This window comes from Manihot esculenta, chromosome 17, assembly GCF_001659605.2.
Source record: "Manihot esculenta cultivar AM560-2 chromosome 17, M.esculenta_v8, whole genome shotgun sequence".
In the NCBI taxonomy this organism is placed as follows: Eukaryota; Viridiplantae; Streptophyta; class Magnoliopsida; order Malpighiales; family Euphorbiaceae; genus Manihot; species Manihot esculenta.
The window spans coordinates 25,670,940-25,689,005 of record NC_035177.2 but is presented as its reverse complement, the minus strand read 5'-3'; the positions used below and the strand labels follow the sequence as shown (position 1 = coordinate 25,689,005).

General features: G+C 36.9%; 2 protein-coding genes across 2 annotated transcripts; both read right to left on the bottom strand.

The window, feature by feature from the left end:
• Window positions 1-1,839: 1,839 nt before the first annotated feature.
• On the bottom strand, window positions 1,840-6,639 carry LOC110605356 (probable LRR receptor-like serine/threonine-protein kinase At5g45780). The gene is made up of 11 exons (XM_021743868.1): window positions 6,043-6,639; window positions 5,816-5,948; window positions 5,617-5,688; window positions 5,256-5,399; window positions 5,074-5,145; window positions 4,935-4,994; window positions 4,411-4,484; window positions 4,184-4,330; window positions 3,748-4,086; window positions 2,960-3,351; window positions 1,840-2,396 (listed from the first exon to the last, which is right to left on the bottom strand). Exons 1-11 carry the CDS (start codon window positions 6,137-6,139, stop codon window positions 2,079-2,081), a joined length of 1,848 nt encoding a protein of 615 aa, XP_021599560.1. The 5' UTR covers window positions 6,140-6,639; the 3' UTR covers window positions 1,840-2,078.
• Window positions 6,640-6,877: 238 nt separating this feature from the next.
• LOC110605357 (shaggy-related protein kinase eta) lies at window positions 6,878-11,310 on the bottom strand. Its single transcript, XM_021743869.2, has 12 exons — window positions 11,054-11,310; window positions 10,138-10,230; window positions 9,932-9,991; window positions 9,181-9,453; window positions 9,030-9,104; window positions 8,869-8,925; window positions 8,570-8,710; window positions 8,421-8,471; window positions 8,252-8,347; window positions 7,958-8,041; window positions 7,668-7,769; window positions 6,878-7,484 (listed from the first exon to the last, which is right to left on the bottom strand). The coding sequence occupies exons 1-12, from the start codon at window positions 11,066-11,068 to the stop codon at window positions 7,386-7,388; spliced, it is 1,146 nt and encodes a 381-aa protein (XP_021599561.1). The 5' UTR covers window positions 11,069-11,310; the 3' UTR covers window positions 6,878-7,385.
• Window positions 11,311-18,066: the final 6,756 nt, after the last annotated feature.

The window sequence follows — 18,066 nt, the reverse complement described above, 5'->3', positions numbered from 1 at the left end:
TAATTTTAATTTTATAAATTTAAACTTATTATCTAATAATTTAATATTATTACAATTATTTTAATATTTTAATATTCTTATTTAAAAATTAATTTATCATTATTTTTTAATATTCCTATATATCCTAAAATTTGCATACTTAATTATCAATTCTAAATTAATTTTGATAATAGCAATTATTTTTACTTTAAAAATAAAATATAATTATTATAATTAAAAGATTAACCCATTATTTAATAATTTTATATTATCAAAATTATTATTTTTAAATGATAATACTAAATAATTATTAAAAATAATTAATTATATCAACACTCGTTAATTATAATTACTAATGAGTGTTGATATAATTATTAATAATTAGAAGAATCACTTATTAATTTTTAATAATTATCCTATATAATCATTAAATAAAATTAATTAAACTTATAAATAAGATTTAAATATTAATTGAATTAAGAAATTAGTTTTTTTTTTTTTGAAATGGAGAGAAATTAGTATTTAAAATCTATTAAAGGTTTGAATTTTATATATTAAATATTTATTCTTTTAATATGTTTATATAAATAATTAATTAAATATGAATATATAATTTTTATCATAAAATTTATAGATTCTTTTATATCTTTTGATTTAAAAATAAAATAAAAGGATACCAAAGTTTCTTAAGAAAGTAATAATTAAATTTAAAATTAATTTAAAATAAATTTAAATATTAAATAAAATAATTAAATTGGAATGAATTGATTTTGGTTTGAAGGAGTGGGGAGGGTTGATGGGAACTTGGCGCTCACCGGCCCATTAAACGTTGTGTCCTTTGTCAAAAATTGCATAATTGAAACAGCAAAAATAGACAAGAGATTTTGTTTCAGTCATAGACAAAATTTGCAATAGATTTTTCATCTAATGAAATTTGACCTAGTGCTGATATTAAGTACACAATCGTGTTTTTAACAAAAAGCTATGGGCGCACTCCGAGGCCTAGCCTGGTGGAAAGTGTATCCTTGTAGCCTTGAGAGGTCTAAGGTTCCCAGCCCCCTATTTCAAAAAAAAAAAAAAAAAAAAGAAAACAAAAAGCTATGGGCATCGTGGGAAAGATGGCATATCAACCCGTCATGAAGAATAATTTTTCGGCTGCTAGCAATGAATGAATTCGATGGATGGTCAATCCGTGGGTGTCGTTTTCTTTTATTTTCTTTTGCGTTTTAAATAATAAAAATACTAATTAAGTTTTCTTTATTTGCCAAAAATATTTTTATATAAAATATGAGAAAAATAATTATCACCATTTTTTATACAATTATTAACAATATTCTTAGCATTTAAAAAAATAAATAAATTATTTATTTATTTATTTTCTTAAATTATTTGTTGATATAAACTTTATTTATAGTGTTCTATAATTTAAAATGAATAATATTGGTCAGCCTTGGATGCTTGTCTCAAGTTCGGCCTGCACAGGAGAGAATATAGCTATTGGAGGAAAATTGAGGTAAGATTGATGGATCCTGTGGATCTACCTGAGGTTAAAATTCAAAGGACCCACCACCATTATTCCCATTGCCATGACAAGGAGATTGTCGCCTGTCAAGTTTCTATCAAACATCACCACTGCTACATACCTCACTCACATATGATATTTCTGATTCATTCCTAAAAATTAATATTTATACAATAAAAGATAATATAAAAGTCAAATAGTGTTCTAATTAAATATATTTAAATATATTTTCCCCTAATTATTAGCATATAAAATAAAAACTAAATCAAATTGCTTCTAGTTCAATCAAACATCTGGATTTCTACCTGAAGCAATTATCATTGCGTGGTCTATCAGGATGCTTAAGAATTTGCATAATGAAATTTCATTGTAAAATATGAAACTGCTACAACCCAGGAAGCTCTCATTTATCTCGGTATCAACAACCAAAATTTTTAGAACATGTAGCTTCACCACCCTGATGTATTCCTACTTTTTTCCGAGAAGTAAAATAGTACACCAGAATTTTGTGCGTAATATGGATCCTTCTAAATATAGAAAAATTCATTTACAGTTGAATTCAGAAAGGAAAACTTATTTACCGAGGTCCAGAAAGCTCCATTGCTTCAATGATGAATGAAGATTCTTCATGGATATCACTGTTATGCCTTGAGAAGCTGCAGACCCTTGCCTCGTACACATTGGTTCCACCTTGTGATTCTTCTGTTCCTGACTGCTCAACCAGGCCTTCCAAGATTTTCAGGACTTCAGACATCTTTGGACGGAGGTTTGGATGCGACTGAGTACACTGCATAGCCAATTCCACTGCCTTTTCTAGCTCTTCTGCATCAAAACATCCCTTCAGATCCCTATCAACTAGAACTTCCAATCTCTTCTCTTCATGCAAGGTTCTGACCTGCACAACTCAATCATTATTACTTGGCCAGCATAGAAAGTAGACAAACAGTTTTTGCTAAGCAGAGGTCAATTGCTATGCAGAGATCAATCTTACAAAATGGTTATTATTATGACCTACAACATTTGTACTGGCTGTAACCCTTTTCAGCAAGTACCATAAAACATCTATCCCCCAGTTATCAAATTACAAGTGATCATGGGCAAAGCAGCTCAAATATGTAGAAGCAATGCACTGTCCTTCCTACAGCAGTTTTTTTGAATGAACAATGCATGGAGTTTATATAACCTTGATTTTTTTATTTTTTGAGTTGGATAAACTGTTTGCCAGTTCTCAATTTGAGAAGCATTGTCCAGTTCAAGCAGTTTATATCAGACAAATTGTTCATTGAATCTAGAATACCATCATAGCTAGGTTATGGATTGATGACTAAAGAATTGAATAGTGATAACACTTTACGCAGGTATCTACAGGTTTACAGGAAAGTTTTGCTGCAACATTATCAATCAGCAGCTCAAAAAAAAAGATGGAAGAGAACCTAGAGCAATATATGAATTACTTACCCAGTCAAGAATCATTCCTTTCTGAATCTGACCATTTCCTGCATCTAATGCTTTTTGCCCTGTTATGAGTTCCAAAAGTAGTATACCAAATCCAAAGACATCTGTTTTTTCAGACGATTGCCCAGTTGAAAGATACTCAGGTGCAATGTGGCCTACAGTACCTCGCACTGCAGTAGTGACATGTGAATCTCTTTGATCTAATAGCTTAGCAAGACCAAAATCTCCAACTACAGCTTCAAAACTTTCATCAAGTAAAATATTTGCTGCTTTGACATCCCTGTGAATTATTTTTGGATTACACTGTTCATGCAAGTATAGAAGTCCGCGGGCAGCTCCAAGAGCAATATGAATTCTTCTGTTCCAATCCAGTGATGGTTTTTCTCTGCAAGTCTCTGTTATAGAGAATAAAATCAATGAGCATGTGGCCCAAAAGAGAACAAGAAGAAATTGCTACACCTATATTTGCTTTCTGATTTTATTTAAATGTTGGAACAAGGAAAATAAGTAACGAATTCCAAAGTCCAACATTGTCAAAGTCCAAGCATGAACTAACTATTTTTCATTTGACAGTTGCTAATACTGTTAAATATCCAAAATTAAGGTTTAAATATGGAAAAAAATGGGATTGTCCTTGAAATAAAAGTACAAAAAGATTTGGTGTGATTTGTAGTTGAAGAAACATACTGCTTCAACTAACCACTGACCAATTGAAACTGCAGGCCTGTTCAAATTGACATGTATTATAGTTATTTGCATTTATTTTTATGCAGGGAGGGAGGGAGAGAGACCTCTCAAGCGGTCAGCAACACTGCCATTTGGCATATATGGATACACAAGCAGCCTTTCATCAGGTGTCATACAGAAGCCATACAATCGTAAGAGGTTTCGATGCAATGCCAAGCCAATCATTTCAACTTCAGTTTGGAACTGCACCTCTCCAGTGTAGTTTGGATCTTTCAGCCTCTTAACTGCTACCATTGTCTTATTTGGAAGACATCCCTTGTAAACCACCCCAAACCCACCTTGACCTAAGATGTTTTTAGAGCTGAAGTTTCCAGTAGCAAGTTGCAGTTCACGAAATGAGAACCTCTTTAAATGCCCAATGTGAACTTCATAATCTTGCTGCACTGCAAATTGGAATTATCACAATTTCTCATGATATTTACCTTCATCTATATGCTTGATCTTGGCCAAAAATAAAAGGAATTTATGTTTAGGAAGTACCATGTGATGTAAAAATTAGGCGAGACCTGTGCCAGTGAACCCAACAAACAAGCACTATTACAAAAATCACAAATGCGCAACTGACACCTATAGCAACAGAAAGCACCCACCGATGGTGATTGCTGGCTTTCTGAGATGAAACTGTATCTGCAATAATACATTCATTCATAGTTTCATTCTTAAAATGAAAGTTTAACAAAACAGTTCAACAGGTTAATTCCATTTACCGTTCCCTGGCTTTGGAACTCCCATGCAAATTTGTGCAGGTGAGGAGGAACAAAGAAAGCTATTCCCTGTAATGCTGCAGCATAAACACATAACCCTTTATATAGACTTGGACTCAAACATGAGAAAGAATTTCTGTTCAACAACTCCTGAAACCAAAAACTGTAATAATTGCACACTATGCTAGACACAAACGGCTAGAAAGTTCTCAGCTACCAATGAACCATTGCTAACAGTTCAATATATGCATATATAATAGTGTTTTTCAAACATAATTAAAAAAATATGAAACAAACATGATAGCACGGTAATAGCTCCTAGGCTAATCTCCAAATGAAGATTAATAGTGTTGTATCAACTTCTAATCAGAATTCATGACAAATTGTAAAACAATAGAACTCGATTATTACAAGGCATTGGCAGAATGAAGCTCAACCAACAATCAACAGAAGGAGCTGCTGAATTGGACAAATTAAGGTAATTGATTATGGATAAAGATGAATGCAGTTCCATTAAATTATCTCACCTGTAGCCTTTTGCAAGTATTTTTGGGGTGGGACCGCTGAGATTGTTAAATGATAAATCCCTGCATTATATTGGTAAGATAAAAAGTATCTTCCAAAACCGATTCAAGAAAAGAATAGCAGATGTCTGATGGAACATACAGAAACAGAAGTCCAGAAAGATTGGCTACAAGTTTAGGAATCTGTCCAGATAACTTGTTCCTACTGAGCCTCCTAAAAAGAATTGGCATGTTAAATGGTTAAACAAAATTGTTCAGAAGAAAACCCAATGCTGGAACCAAAAGGAATGTCAATGCCAATTACAAAGATGAAGTCACACTCACAAGGAACTTAGATGGGTCAGAAAACCCAAAGAGCTTGGAATATCTCCAGCAAATTGGTTACCTGAGAGGTCCAAAGTCTGAAGGGCTAAAAGCTTTCCTATCTCTGCTGGTATGGGACCAGTTAACTGATTGTTCTGCAATAGCCTGCAAGTAAATAGCACAAAGGAAGAAGCAACAGACAGTATCAATGCACCAATTACTTCCTTCACGTCCAGCAAACAGAACTTAAACAAACTAACAATATCCATAAACCCGGAATCAATTCAAATAATTATCAAACATAAAAAAATTCACAGCCAAAAATCAACTGCGGTAGCAATCAAGTGAAGAAGAAAATGGAAATAAAGAGAAAGCAACTTACATTGTTCTCAAGTGACTCAAATTCCCAAAACTCGGTGATAGGGTCCCTGATAAACGCTTGCTTCCCATTTCACTGCCAACAACAAGAATAAATAATACCCCACACACGACAAACAAAATGACCATAGAAAAAAAAATGCAGAAACAGAATATAATGAATATTGAAGCTGGAGAACCAAACAGGAATTTGATCGACTTACAGGGAAATGACAAAGCCTTCAGCAGAGCAGCCGACCATATTCCAAGTGCAAGGATCAACGGAGTTTATATCCCAACCGTCCATTACCAGGAACTCATCTACCATCTCTCTCTTCACCGCCATCAACGCCGCAACTGATTTTCACATGCGACCAAAAACAGAACCCTGTTAGCAGCCAGAAAAAGCTCTTCTCATTATTACTGACATTAATTTTAGTAGTAGCATCACCTTCATAGTTAACACCTTTGGGGGAGAGCACAAGACCATCAGAGGCTAGAGTAACATCCACTAAAAACAGCAAAGAACAGAACAAGATGGAGGCCATTACAATTCACACCTCCCAATGACAAACAGATGAAAATCTTTACTGGGTTTCTGACTGCACAAATCTAAATTGTCTGGTTTTAGAGTAAAGGTCTGAACATTAATTAAAGCAGCAGCAGCAATGGCTGTACCACAGCTACTGAGTTGGACTTTCTTGCGAGTTCCTTGACTGGAATAGCTATTTTTTGGAATCTTTTTCTTTGCCTCGAGAAATGGCATTTGAAATTGCACACAATAATAACACAGTAGACAGCCTTTTTCTTTTTTAATTTATTATCGTTTTTTAGTTTGAAAATTTTTAATTGTAGATCGTAAGACTAGAAAAATTGCTAATCAGAATTGAGAATTATGAAAATGATAATCTCGAGATTTCGAAATCACAGGTGGTCCACATGCCTCTTCTTCAATCTTCACCAATTATTACACTTGATTGCATTATGGCCGTTGATACACACAGATTAATTTGACCATCAACGGCCAATATGGACCTAAATGAATAATATTAAATTTCGAGTCCTGGGAGTACTCGCCAAGTGGCGAAAAGATGGGCGTGTTGCTAGGCATTGGAAGTCTCATATCGTCGACAAGTTCCCTCTAATATAGACCTGTGGTTTTCCCGCAAAATAGGCAGAGATGGGAGAGCCGGAAACAATGAACCGAACAATTCCACACCGGAAATATCAAATGCGGCGAAACTTTGGAAACCCAGAAATCCTAAGAGAAATTGTAAGGAGTGGAGTGGTACTACAAGAGAAACCGATAACATTACTTTGCACAATCAGCCAGTGATGACAATTGTCTGCTTAAAAGTCAGCCACCATACCACAGAGTCATCAAAAAACTAATACAAAACAACACAGCAAGTAAACCAAACCCAACATCCAACGACATGCCCAACCCCTCCTTTTTTTCTGGGCTTTCTATTACGGGCCTTCTTCCTAGCTACGCATAACACTTTCTCAAGCTTTTTACTTCTGCTAGCAGCTATAAGTCCATCTCAGGCTATCTTTACTTTCAAACATGTACATAAACAAAATGGCTTTCGAGCAAGGAAAGGGGATGATAAGATATGAGAAAAACGTGGAGAATATAACATCAAGAAGGTGCAGCCATCCAGCCGCCTGATTCTGTACGTTGTCCAGATAGGTTGCTTGTCAGAGCTCAACGCTTGATGATCAAACACAAAAGATGGAACTCCTTCGCATCAATAGAACTGGCTAAATATCAATTATATTATCACTTGTATTTTATGATGTCCCAGCCAACTGCAAAAAGTTTAGACCCATTTGCCTTTTAACATGATCCGGTATCAGCTTGTTAACAAGCTCGGGAGATGCCCCATTTAACTGCAGCCAAACAAAAAAAAAATGAATCAGGATTTACAGCAATTTGGGCAGGGGAATGAAATTAATAACCTACTTTAACTACACAAGAAATTTCAGCTACTATGCAGTCATTATTTTAGTTAATGGCTGCATTGTTCACACAACTAGATGAAAGAAACCGAGTTATTAAGTTCTCAAACATACTTCCTGTCTAAAGTTGAAGAGTGGTGGTAAGGGACGGCCATTCGGCAGGCGAGCATTGGGTTCTCGGAGCTCATCAAAGAAAGGGTGTGCACATGCTTCTAGCTGAAATCAAAGTTAAATTCTCATCAGAAAGAAGTGTTGCACACTTGCATATGAAGAAAAAAGATTCAAATTTAAGAGGCAAAAATGACTTGTTACATATTTCTGCATTGATGAATCAATTGTTGCACATGTTACAAGTTTTAGCAAGGATGAAACTTTAATAAGAAAATAAAGCAATTTGAACCCACCGCTGTGCATCGTAAACTTGGTGAGTATTGCAGCAGGCGTGAAGCAAGATCAATTGCCTCTGGAGGCATCCTTTTGTGGAAGACCTAAAAGCAAGAAGTAATTTAAGTCAACGAGAATCTAATTTAAATAACATAAACCATGATTATATACATAGCATCGAATAATCAAAAAAAATTTCATCTTCAAGAACTTTGATCCACATACATCCAAAAACCAGGCTGAAGTTAACCACTTAAAAAAATAAAAGCCACTTTGAAGGCATCGGAGAGATGCTAACAAGGGAAAAAGCAAACCTTGTGCCACGGGTGTGCTTTTATCTGCGGAAACCTAAAATCAGTGTAATTTGGGTTCATACAGCGAATTTCTTCTCGGGTTGGTGTGCCAAGCACCTGTAATACAGTACATAAGATATTGATCAACACTTTATATAAACTGCATCAAGTTATGACAAGCAAATCATACCTTAATGATCTCTACAAGCTGATCCACTGCATTTTCTCCAGGAAACAATGGCTGTAAAAAATGCTAAATAATAAAAATTCTGCACAACATATATACTAAAGAACTTGATAATTATGTCAGAGCAATCTTAAAATGCCATAAATGTTAACCTGGCCCAGAAGAAGCTCAGCAAGAACACAACCAGCAGACCATATATCAATTGAGGTTGTATATTCTGTGGCACCAAATATAAGTTCTGGAGCCCGATAGAACCGAGAACATATGTATGATATATTTGCTTCACCTTTCACCTGAACACAAGTGCATTCATGATCAACGTGTGAAACATTTCATGGAAATAAAGGGGGGAATATATAGATTCTAGAACCATCAAATAGCAAAAATACAGATAATCAAATTAACTTCAAAGTTGGGAAGAAGAAAATAAAATAAAACGGAGTCACCATACCAGCACTTTTGCACTTCCAAAATCACAGAGCTTAACTTGGTGAGTGAGGGGATCTACCTGCAGATAGAAAATTTTATTTAGCCAAAAAAAGAAGCCGGGGAAGGAAGGAGAGAACCAAACTACAATCTTTTTAGTCACAAACAATAACTGTAGAAGCATACCAAAATATTTTGAGGTTTCAAATCCCGATGGCAAACCCCAGGAACAGTGTGGATATACGCGAGTCCCCTGAAAATCTGGAAGGTGCCTCATAGTTATTATCAGAAAGAATATGAATAGCACATCATCTTAGACAACATTTTTTTTCAATACCTGATACATGTAAAGTTTCACATAGACGAGTGGCATTGTCTGTTTTGCATTGCTGTAATGCTTCAAAACCCTATACATGCTCTCCGGAACATATTCCATGACCAAGTTCAGAAAGAGTTCATTGTTATTAGTGGTCGAAAAGAAACAATGCTTCAAAGAAATCACATTAGGATGATCCATCACTCGCATCAGCTGCAGTTCTCGGTTCTTGTATCTTTTGTCCTGCAAAACCTTCTTTATCGCTACAGTCTCCCCAGTTTCCAAGCACTTGGCCTAAAATAAAGAAAAATATTTAGCTCATTAAGTAGGATTAATTAAAACCATGATGCAGAACAGCCTGCAGACCTTAGAAATAATGATCAAATTTGATGCTTTATGAAGACTAAAATGAGCAGGATAGATGAGGAATTTAAAGTTTGTCACTGGTACTGAGAAGAGAAATTGAACAAGAAGAAAAGACTTATGGGCAGCGAATAGCAGTATAAAAGGCTTAGAAGGGGATAGGTTGGGAAGTAAAAATTAGTACAAGAAGCAGGACTCCAAGTGCTCTTGCCAGCAAATCTGAAATTAAAAAAATTACTCAAGAACACATGGAAAACTCTAAAAGGACTAGAAGGTACTCCATAATTTCTTAATAAACTTTTAACTGAAACATAATCCCAAGTTTCTAGAATATTTTGGCTATGGATTTTCTTGAATTCCATGCCTGCATCAAATCGTAATAAGTAAACAGATAATATAGATTGCAAACCTGAAAAACGATGCCAAACGACCCAGTCCCCACTACGCGCTCTGCCATGTAACTGATGGTCTATGAAAAGCAAAGCATCGAAAAGGGGAGAGGGGAAACGCTTAGTCAGCTATAAAATTCTCCTGAACTTGGATCAAATCCATCTCTTGATCCTCATAAACATTGATAAGCAAGTAAACATAAAGGATGTTCACAAAAATCATTACCTGCTTAGGTTCTCCATTTTTACCTCCTATCGTGGTGGATATGATGTGACCTGTGACTGGATCATTCCCATCCACAACTCGCGCAGACATTTCCTGCAAGAGACACAGATTCACTTGTGTTGAGAATGGAATATTTAGGACGGCACAATTTATAGCGTAGGCCTTACAGTTAGTACCACCAAACTAAACTAGCGGGAAAGAAATAAGTTATATGAGCTTATGCAATAAATAAGGGAAAGCAGCAGAGAAAACACAAAGAGAATGCGAACATTAGGTATGATCTAGAAATGTATGCCAAACCCAACTCAGAAATGAGATCAAGTTGTTCAACAAACTCAATATCTATAGATTTAAAAGAAAATTCTAAGTAATCAAAAACAAAGTTCGGCTTAGACTCAAATCAGTGCTCAGGATTTACAACATAAAGCATAATTTCGTTCTCTGAGGGGAAAAAAAGGTATAAGGGGGTGAGAAGGCTGAGATCTCAGATCGAGACAAGGGGAAAATTTAGCAGAAACATAATCTTCAGGTTTACTGCGAGCTCAACGAGCTAGATCGCTTGTAACAGAACTTGTTATGCCCAAAGGAAAAAAGAAAAATCCGTCTGGGAGCTGGGAAAATCCAAAACCAGATCCTAAAATCTGATAGAACTACAGGCTTCTCAGCAGTCTAGACACCAAAGAGTCAGATATAAGAAGCTGGAAAAAAAAATGCACAAAGACGACAACCAAATTTCTAAATCTTAAAAAAAAAAATCCCAACTTCCTCCAAAATTCTCATCCAAAATGAACACCACAATCAGAAGAGATAAAAAGAGCTATTTTGCTCATAACAGAGCCAAAAGCTCTCATGAAAATGCAGGAACGATACGGATAAACTAAAAACTGAGGTAGAAATTGAGAGACAAAAAAATTACCTTATCATCAGCCATGGTTAGAGACAGAAAGAGATGGAGTCAGTAGTTTTCTTAGTCAGATAGAGAGATCATAGTGTGGCGATAGCCGATAGAGGAGAGGAGGAGGAGGAGAAGGAGGAGGAGGATGAGGCAGGCGATGGAAAGAGAGAGATAGAGAGAGACAAGAAGAAGAACAAGCCCATGTGATTCCAGCTCCCTCTTTTTCCTTTTGAGAGTTTTCTTGGTTTGGTCTTCTCTCTTTTCCTCTCTCTCTCTCTCTACTTTCCGTTCTCCTTGCCCCTTTTGTTTTCTATTACCAGATTGCCCTCCTGTTTTGCGAATAATTACGAGAATGGTATTTGAATTTTGGACGTTGCTGCCGACTGCAAAATTATTGGAGTGGACGTCATTTCCCTTTCCCTGCTGCCCCCGCCCGCTGTTTCTCTCCTTTCCATTACCGTTTCGCCAAAACTGTTTTTGCCTTTTTATTATTATTATTATTATTATTATTATTATTATTTACAAAATTAACAAAACTACCTTTTATAAATAATAATAATTCCTTAAAAAAATAATAAATTATAATTTCTAATCAGGACACGGTATTTTTTTAAATAACTAATTTGTAATATAAGTAGCCTCAGATGGTCTTATCCTTTTAAGAATTTCTCAATTATATAAAAATAAATAAATAAACTGATATGTTTAAGAGTTTTAAACGGTCAATAAAAAATAATAAATTTTAATTTGATTTGATTTTTATTTTTTATACGATAATAAAATTAATTTTAATTATAAATGTATTAGATGAGCTTTAATGATTTTCGAATTATTTGTCTAATAATAAAATTATTTTGGAAGAATTATATTCCACAAAAAAAAAAAACAAAAAGAAATTAATGAGAATGATAAGAATAGCAAAATAGAACATTATTAAAGGAGATTGAAGGTGATACCCATTAGCCAGCAGGCACAAGCAAGGTGGTCCAACACCAACCATCTACATTAGCTGCCAGCATGGCTCCTACTTGATAAGGTTTTGGAGGTTCATTCAATTTCATTGGATCTTATTCCATACAATAATTTCCCATTTAAATATTGATTAATTTCTAAATATAAAAAATAAAATTTTTAAAAGGAGGTGATGAACTAGCTAAGATCTCATCATTAGCTAAATTTTTTTATACATTAAAATAATAGACGAGAGACCTTTTGGAAAAGGATATGAAGAAGGTTGACCATGCACAAAGACTAATTGTTATTTTAATACATAAACTAACATCTTTTTTAAATAACATTTATATTTTATTAACTATCTTAATTATTATTTAGGTCATTATATACTCTCAATTAATATTAATGAATTCTACAGTTATTTGAAATAGAAATAATATATTTAAATTTTAAAATTTTTTTTTGAATTAATTATTAAATTTTTTATAAATACATTACTTTTCAATATAATTTTAAATGTGAGTATTGAATTATGTATGCATATATGCAGGGGCGGAGGGAAGGTATGGCAAGGGGAGCACGTGCCGTACCGGCAATCGAAAAATACTTTGAAGGGGATGAAGGTGCCGCAGCGATGCAGCCGGTGCCCTACCAAAGGGAAACTTGTGGGTCCACCACTACATATATTTATATATTTATAGTATGATGTAAGATGAGAAATGAGATTTTATAAAACGAGGGGAGTGTGAAGGAGTGATGCATCATGCATGTGAATACCATTATTTTTTAAAGAGTGCACATACCATTTGCATGATCAAAGGACGAAACGTTTAGCAGTTTTTGTTGGTTCATGTGTTTTTATTTGGTAAGATGCTCACACCATTACACTACATGCACACACAATATCAACACAATAGCTTTAAACTAACCCAGTAGAAACCATTGTCTCTTTTAGTTGAAATTAACTTATCACCGTAAAAAAAATATTATGCTTAAAAGTGGAGAGGAGAGGAGAGGAGAGGAGAAAATGAAAATGAGAAAGGAGACAAAGGCCCATAAGATATAGGCTTTTTTAGGAGAGTAAATCATGGTGTTTGTAAGCATAAAAAGACAAGACACTATGGTTGGTGTTTGGTGTGCAAGAAAAGCTGAATGAAATTAATCTTATAAATAGAAACCCTTAAACCCATTTGTCACCCTTTTTCCACGGAAGGTAAATATCACTATCCACGACAACGACCTTCACTTCACCTCACCACTCTAACAAAAGGCGTGCAAAAAGCTTTTCCCCAAGGCAAATTTTCCAAAATAAAATTCTGGGCCAATTTTTACCTTTCGGTCACCTTTCCTTTTTTTTTTTTTTTCTTCTTTTGATTTTTTCCCCTCATCTTTCTGCTGAGAAACCAATGTGTGAAAAAGGGTTACTGTTTTGGGTTTTTGAGTGTCTTTGACCGCAATAGGTAGGATGTTGCGTCGGTGGTGGTTGGCCAGGCCAGGTCAGGTCAGGCTTTTGGGGTTAGGGTTTTGGGTTGTGGGCTCACTGTGCATTGGGTCAAAGTCAGAGATGGTTAGTGTGTTAGCAGGTCTTACTGAACTCTGATTACTTGATAAGCTTTAGTGTCAGATCCTCTTCCCTGCAATGCGCTCTCGTACAGTGAGGTTAATATCACCATCAAGATGTTGACAAGTTTCAGGAATTTTAAGTATTGGATTTTAACCTTTCATAAAAATAAAAAAATAAAAAATCACGTTGAGGTTACAGTGTAATCAGTCAAAAGTGAACTAAAATTTCAAAATTACAATTAAAAAAAAAATAGAAAAGGTTAAGCCCTGTATGGTTGCAAATTAAAGAAAAAAATTTTAATTCATTTTGTATACGTTGTTTTTTTCTCTTAAATCAGTAACTGTCGGTAAGAGTGTTTTCTTAACGATGTAAATTGAATAGTTATGGTGGACGGAATACTAATTTGAACACAAAAATCAAATTAAGAGGAAATTAAAAATATTTAAATATATTGTTACGAGAGTTTTCATAAAAAAAAATATAAAAAATAAAAATGCAAAAGAAATATAGACTTGCTTGAAGAGCAGGGGATCATTGTCCAGTATCAAAAAATAACTCAGGAAGAAAACGAAGAAGCAGACTTGATCATTAAGTTGTTCGCAGAAGAATTAGAATAACTCTCAGATGTAGTATATATGCAACAAATAGATACCCCTACCTTCGAAAGGCCTGCCCCCGTCATGCAGATCGAAGAAGAATGGAGTTGGATGACCCCATACCTGGAATACTTGGAAGCAGAAAAGTTACTCGATGATAAAACAGAAGTTCAGAAAATCACAGCTAAAGTTTCCAATTCCCGAATGGCGAGGAGAACCTTATACCGAAGGAGGAAATCCAGCCCATGGCTGAAATATGTAGGCCCGAAAGAGGCAATCATAGTAGTCCGAGAGATACATCAGGGGGGTCTGCAGGGTTCATGAAGGGGCAACTACTTTGGCAAATAAGATCTCTCGGCAAGTATACTACTGGCCCATAGCAAAAAAAGAAGCAGAGCAGTTTGTTAGAAAATGTGACATCTGTCAAAGGTTTGCTAATGCTTAGCCCATGGCCGTTCTCACAGTGGGGGATAGATATCCTGGGCCATTCCCTAAGATTGTAGGGCAGAAGAGATTCATGATAGTGGCAGTAGAGTACTTCCCCAAATGGCCTAAGGCAGAAGCTGAAACAGCCGGGCCTGAACTGGCCCAAATAACTTTTGGGCCCACTTTCCACTTGACCCAAAATGGTTAACCCAAGTTATTTAGTAGTTTTGTGCTAGCTATTATATTCAATTTCAATTCCTTATCATTTCCCGATGTGGACGGATTTGCGCCGCAAATCCGCAAGCAAGCAAGTCACCGTTACACTCGGTCCCGCTAAATTTGCAACGTCCTCGTTGCAACTGAATCGATTATAATTGCTAACCAGGATCGAACCCTTGGGTATTGTGGTTCGCTAGTGTCTCGGGTGGCTTCACCTCGTCTCTCTTGGGTAGCCCTTTCCTCGCAAGCCCACTAGCTCCACACAATTTGTCTGACTCAGGGTGGCTCTGATACCAATTGAAACAGCCGGGCTCGAAACTGGCCCAAATAACTTTTGGGCCCACTTTCCACTTGGCCCAAAATGGTTAACCCAAGTTATTTAGTAGTTTTGTGCTAGCTATTATATTCAATTTCAATTCCTTATCATTTCCCGATGTGGGACGGATTTGCGCCGCAAATCCGCAAGCAAGTAGGTCACCGTTACAGAAGCTATGCCCACTATCATAGCCCGGAAGTAATAGACTTCGACTAGAGCAACATTATATGTTGATTCGGGATACCCAGGACGCTCATATCGGACAATGAAAAGCAGTTCAACTGCAAATTTTTCAAAGACTTCATGAGGAACATGGGCATACGGCACAAGTACTCAGTGGCTCACTCGCAGACAAATGGTCAAACTGACGTTCCGAATTGGGTTATCCTCCAAAGGCTAAAGAAGCGCTTGGATAGTGCTAAAAAGAACTAGGCTTGCCGAACTACATAGCATCTTGTGGGCATTTCAGACTACGTCTCGGACACCAACAGGGGAGACACCATTCGCGTTAGCATTTGAAACAAAAGTTGTAGTCCCCATAAAGCTACAAATTCCTATTCACCGAGTCCAATTCAGTAATGAAAGAACCAATGGGGAGAAGTTGAGGAGCAATCCGGATGCCTTAGAAGAGATCAGAGACGAGGCCCAAATAAGAATAACTGCTTATCAATAGAAGGCAGCCCGGTATTACAATTAAAAAGTCCGAGAGAGGAACCTGAAGGTTGGAGACTTGGCTTTGAGGAGATTTGAAGCAATGGTAAATAGGGCAACCGTGGGGAAGACTTGCAATGGGAAAGAAGGCCCCTTCAGAATCACCAAGGTAATCAAACTTGGAGTGTATCAAATTGAAGACTTGCAAAGAAATCCGGAGTCTCACGCTCGAAACATCCAAAGAGGTATTTCCCATAAAGGCATGCAATGTAATCTATTATTTTTTGGAAGCATGAATAAAATTGCCATCTATCCCTTCCTATTAGTATCTCTGAGCAGGTATAGAAGCCTTCAGTGAAGTAAGTGACCGGTCTCGGAACATGACTTCCGGCACCACAAAACCATTTGGAGAGAATAAGACCCCAGTGAGGTAAGTGACTGATATCAGAACATGACTGCCGGTACCACAAAACTGACTGAGGAGAAAAAGACCCCAGTGAGGTAGGTGACTAGTCTCGGAACATGACCGCCGAAATCACAAAACCGACTAAGGAGAAGAAAACCCCAGTGAGGTAGGTGATCTATCTCAGAATATGACTACCGGCACTACAAAACCGACTAAGGAGAAGAAGACCCTTGTAATACCCGGCTAGACTTCAGAATCGGGATTCCTACCGTCCGGTAGAGTCTCGGATGTCGGAAATCTCTAGAAGGGTAAAACCATGTTTTTATAAAATATTTTAATGTATTTTATGTTTTTAAGTAAAAAGGAAATTGAGTTTTGTATGAATTTGACCAAGGAGGCATTTCCAGGTTCGGCCGCCGAACCTCAAGTTCGGCCGCCGAACGTGGGATGGTTTAGGGGGGCATGTTAGGCTTCCGAAAGTCTCAAAAGGTTCGGCCGCCGAATCTCATGTTCGGCCGCCGAACTTGCATGAGATGTGGGGGCATGTTCAGCTGTCGAAAGGTGGTCTGCCAGCCCTATATAAGAGCTCCATGGACGAAACGGGCGAGCTTTCTCCCCATTTTCGGCCACAGTGAGTTCATGCTCTCCTTTGGTTCGTTTTTGATGTTTTTCCTCCGATCTTCCATGTTTTAACAAGCTCTATGTTGATTTGAAGAGATTTGAGCAAAAAGAGCAAGTTTTGGAAACTTGGAGACCAAAGAGCGGATCTCTCCCATCTCCGAGTCGGATCGTCTCCCCTCTCATTCTACAAGAGGTAAGAGTAGATCCATAGTTCCTTTCATGTTTTAAGTAAGTTTTATGAAGTTTCTTGGGGTAGAAATGCATGTATAGGTTTATGTTGAGTTTTTGGTTAAATGTGTGTTTATGAACAATGTATGATAATTGTGTATGTTTGATGTGTTGTAGTTGGGGTTTAGGATAGTTTGAGACCTCTAGGTGTTGTTGTATGGGTGTATGCATGCTTTGAGAGAGTTGGATGCTTGTTTGGAAGGTTTGGGAGGAAAGTGTGTATTGAAGAGCTGAGTTTCTGCCCTTTGGGAGAAACCAGGTTCGGCAGCCGAAAGGATTTTCGGCCGCCGAACCTGTCTGTGAGGCAAGCCTTTCGGCTGCCGAAGCCTGCCCCCAAAAATGGACTTTCGTCTCTGGAGGGCACTTTCAGCCGCCGAAGGTGCCGCCGAAGGTGCCGCCGAACCTGCATGACTTTTGGCTTTGGAGGGACTTTCGGCCGCCGAACCTGTTGCGGAAAGTGCCCTGTTCAGCCTTCCTTTGCATGTTTTCTATGGATGTTTTGAGGTGATTTAGGGGATTTTTGGGGAGTATTTTTAGAGTCATATTCATGTTTGTTAGGTTCCTCATTTGAGTCCACCTGTGTAGGTTCGGACCCGAGGAACTGAGGACCCCAGCAGTGAGATAGCTGCTTTCGAGTCTTGTCAGAGGTAGCCAGAGGTGAGTGGAATAACTCTTTATGTTTTAAAATAAATAAATGGAAGTTTTAGCATGATTCACGCATCACGAATACCATGATGATATACTAGGGTGTTTGCATTAGAATTCACGAATATGTTGCATTGCATATTATGTTGTTGATGCGGATGAATGTTGGATGATCCATTAGCCCTCATATGTTATGACATGATGATATGATATGGAAGTCCAGGCGTGCCTGCTCTACGCCCCTGGCACTATGTAAGGAAAAGTCCGGGTGTGGCCTGCACTACGCCCCCGGCACTATTGGATATGTATGTTATGTTATGGAAGTCCAGGCGTGCCTGCTCTACGCCCCTAGCATGATTAGACTGTATAGAGGGCTAAGTGGTAACAAGTTCATCCTTGATGTGAAAT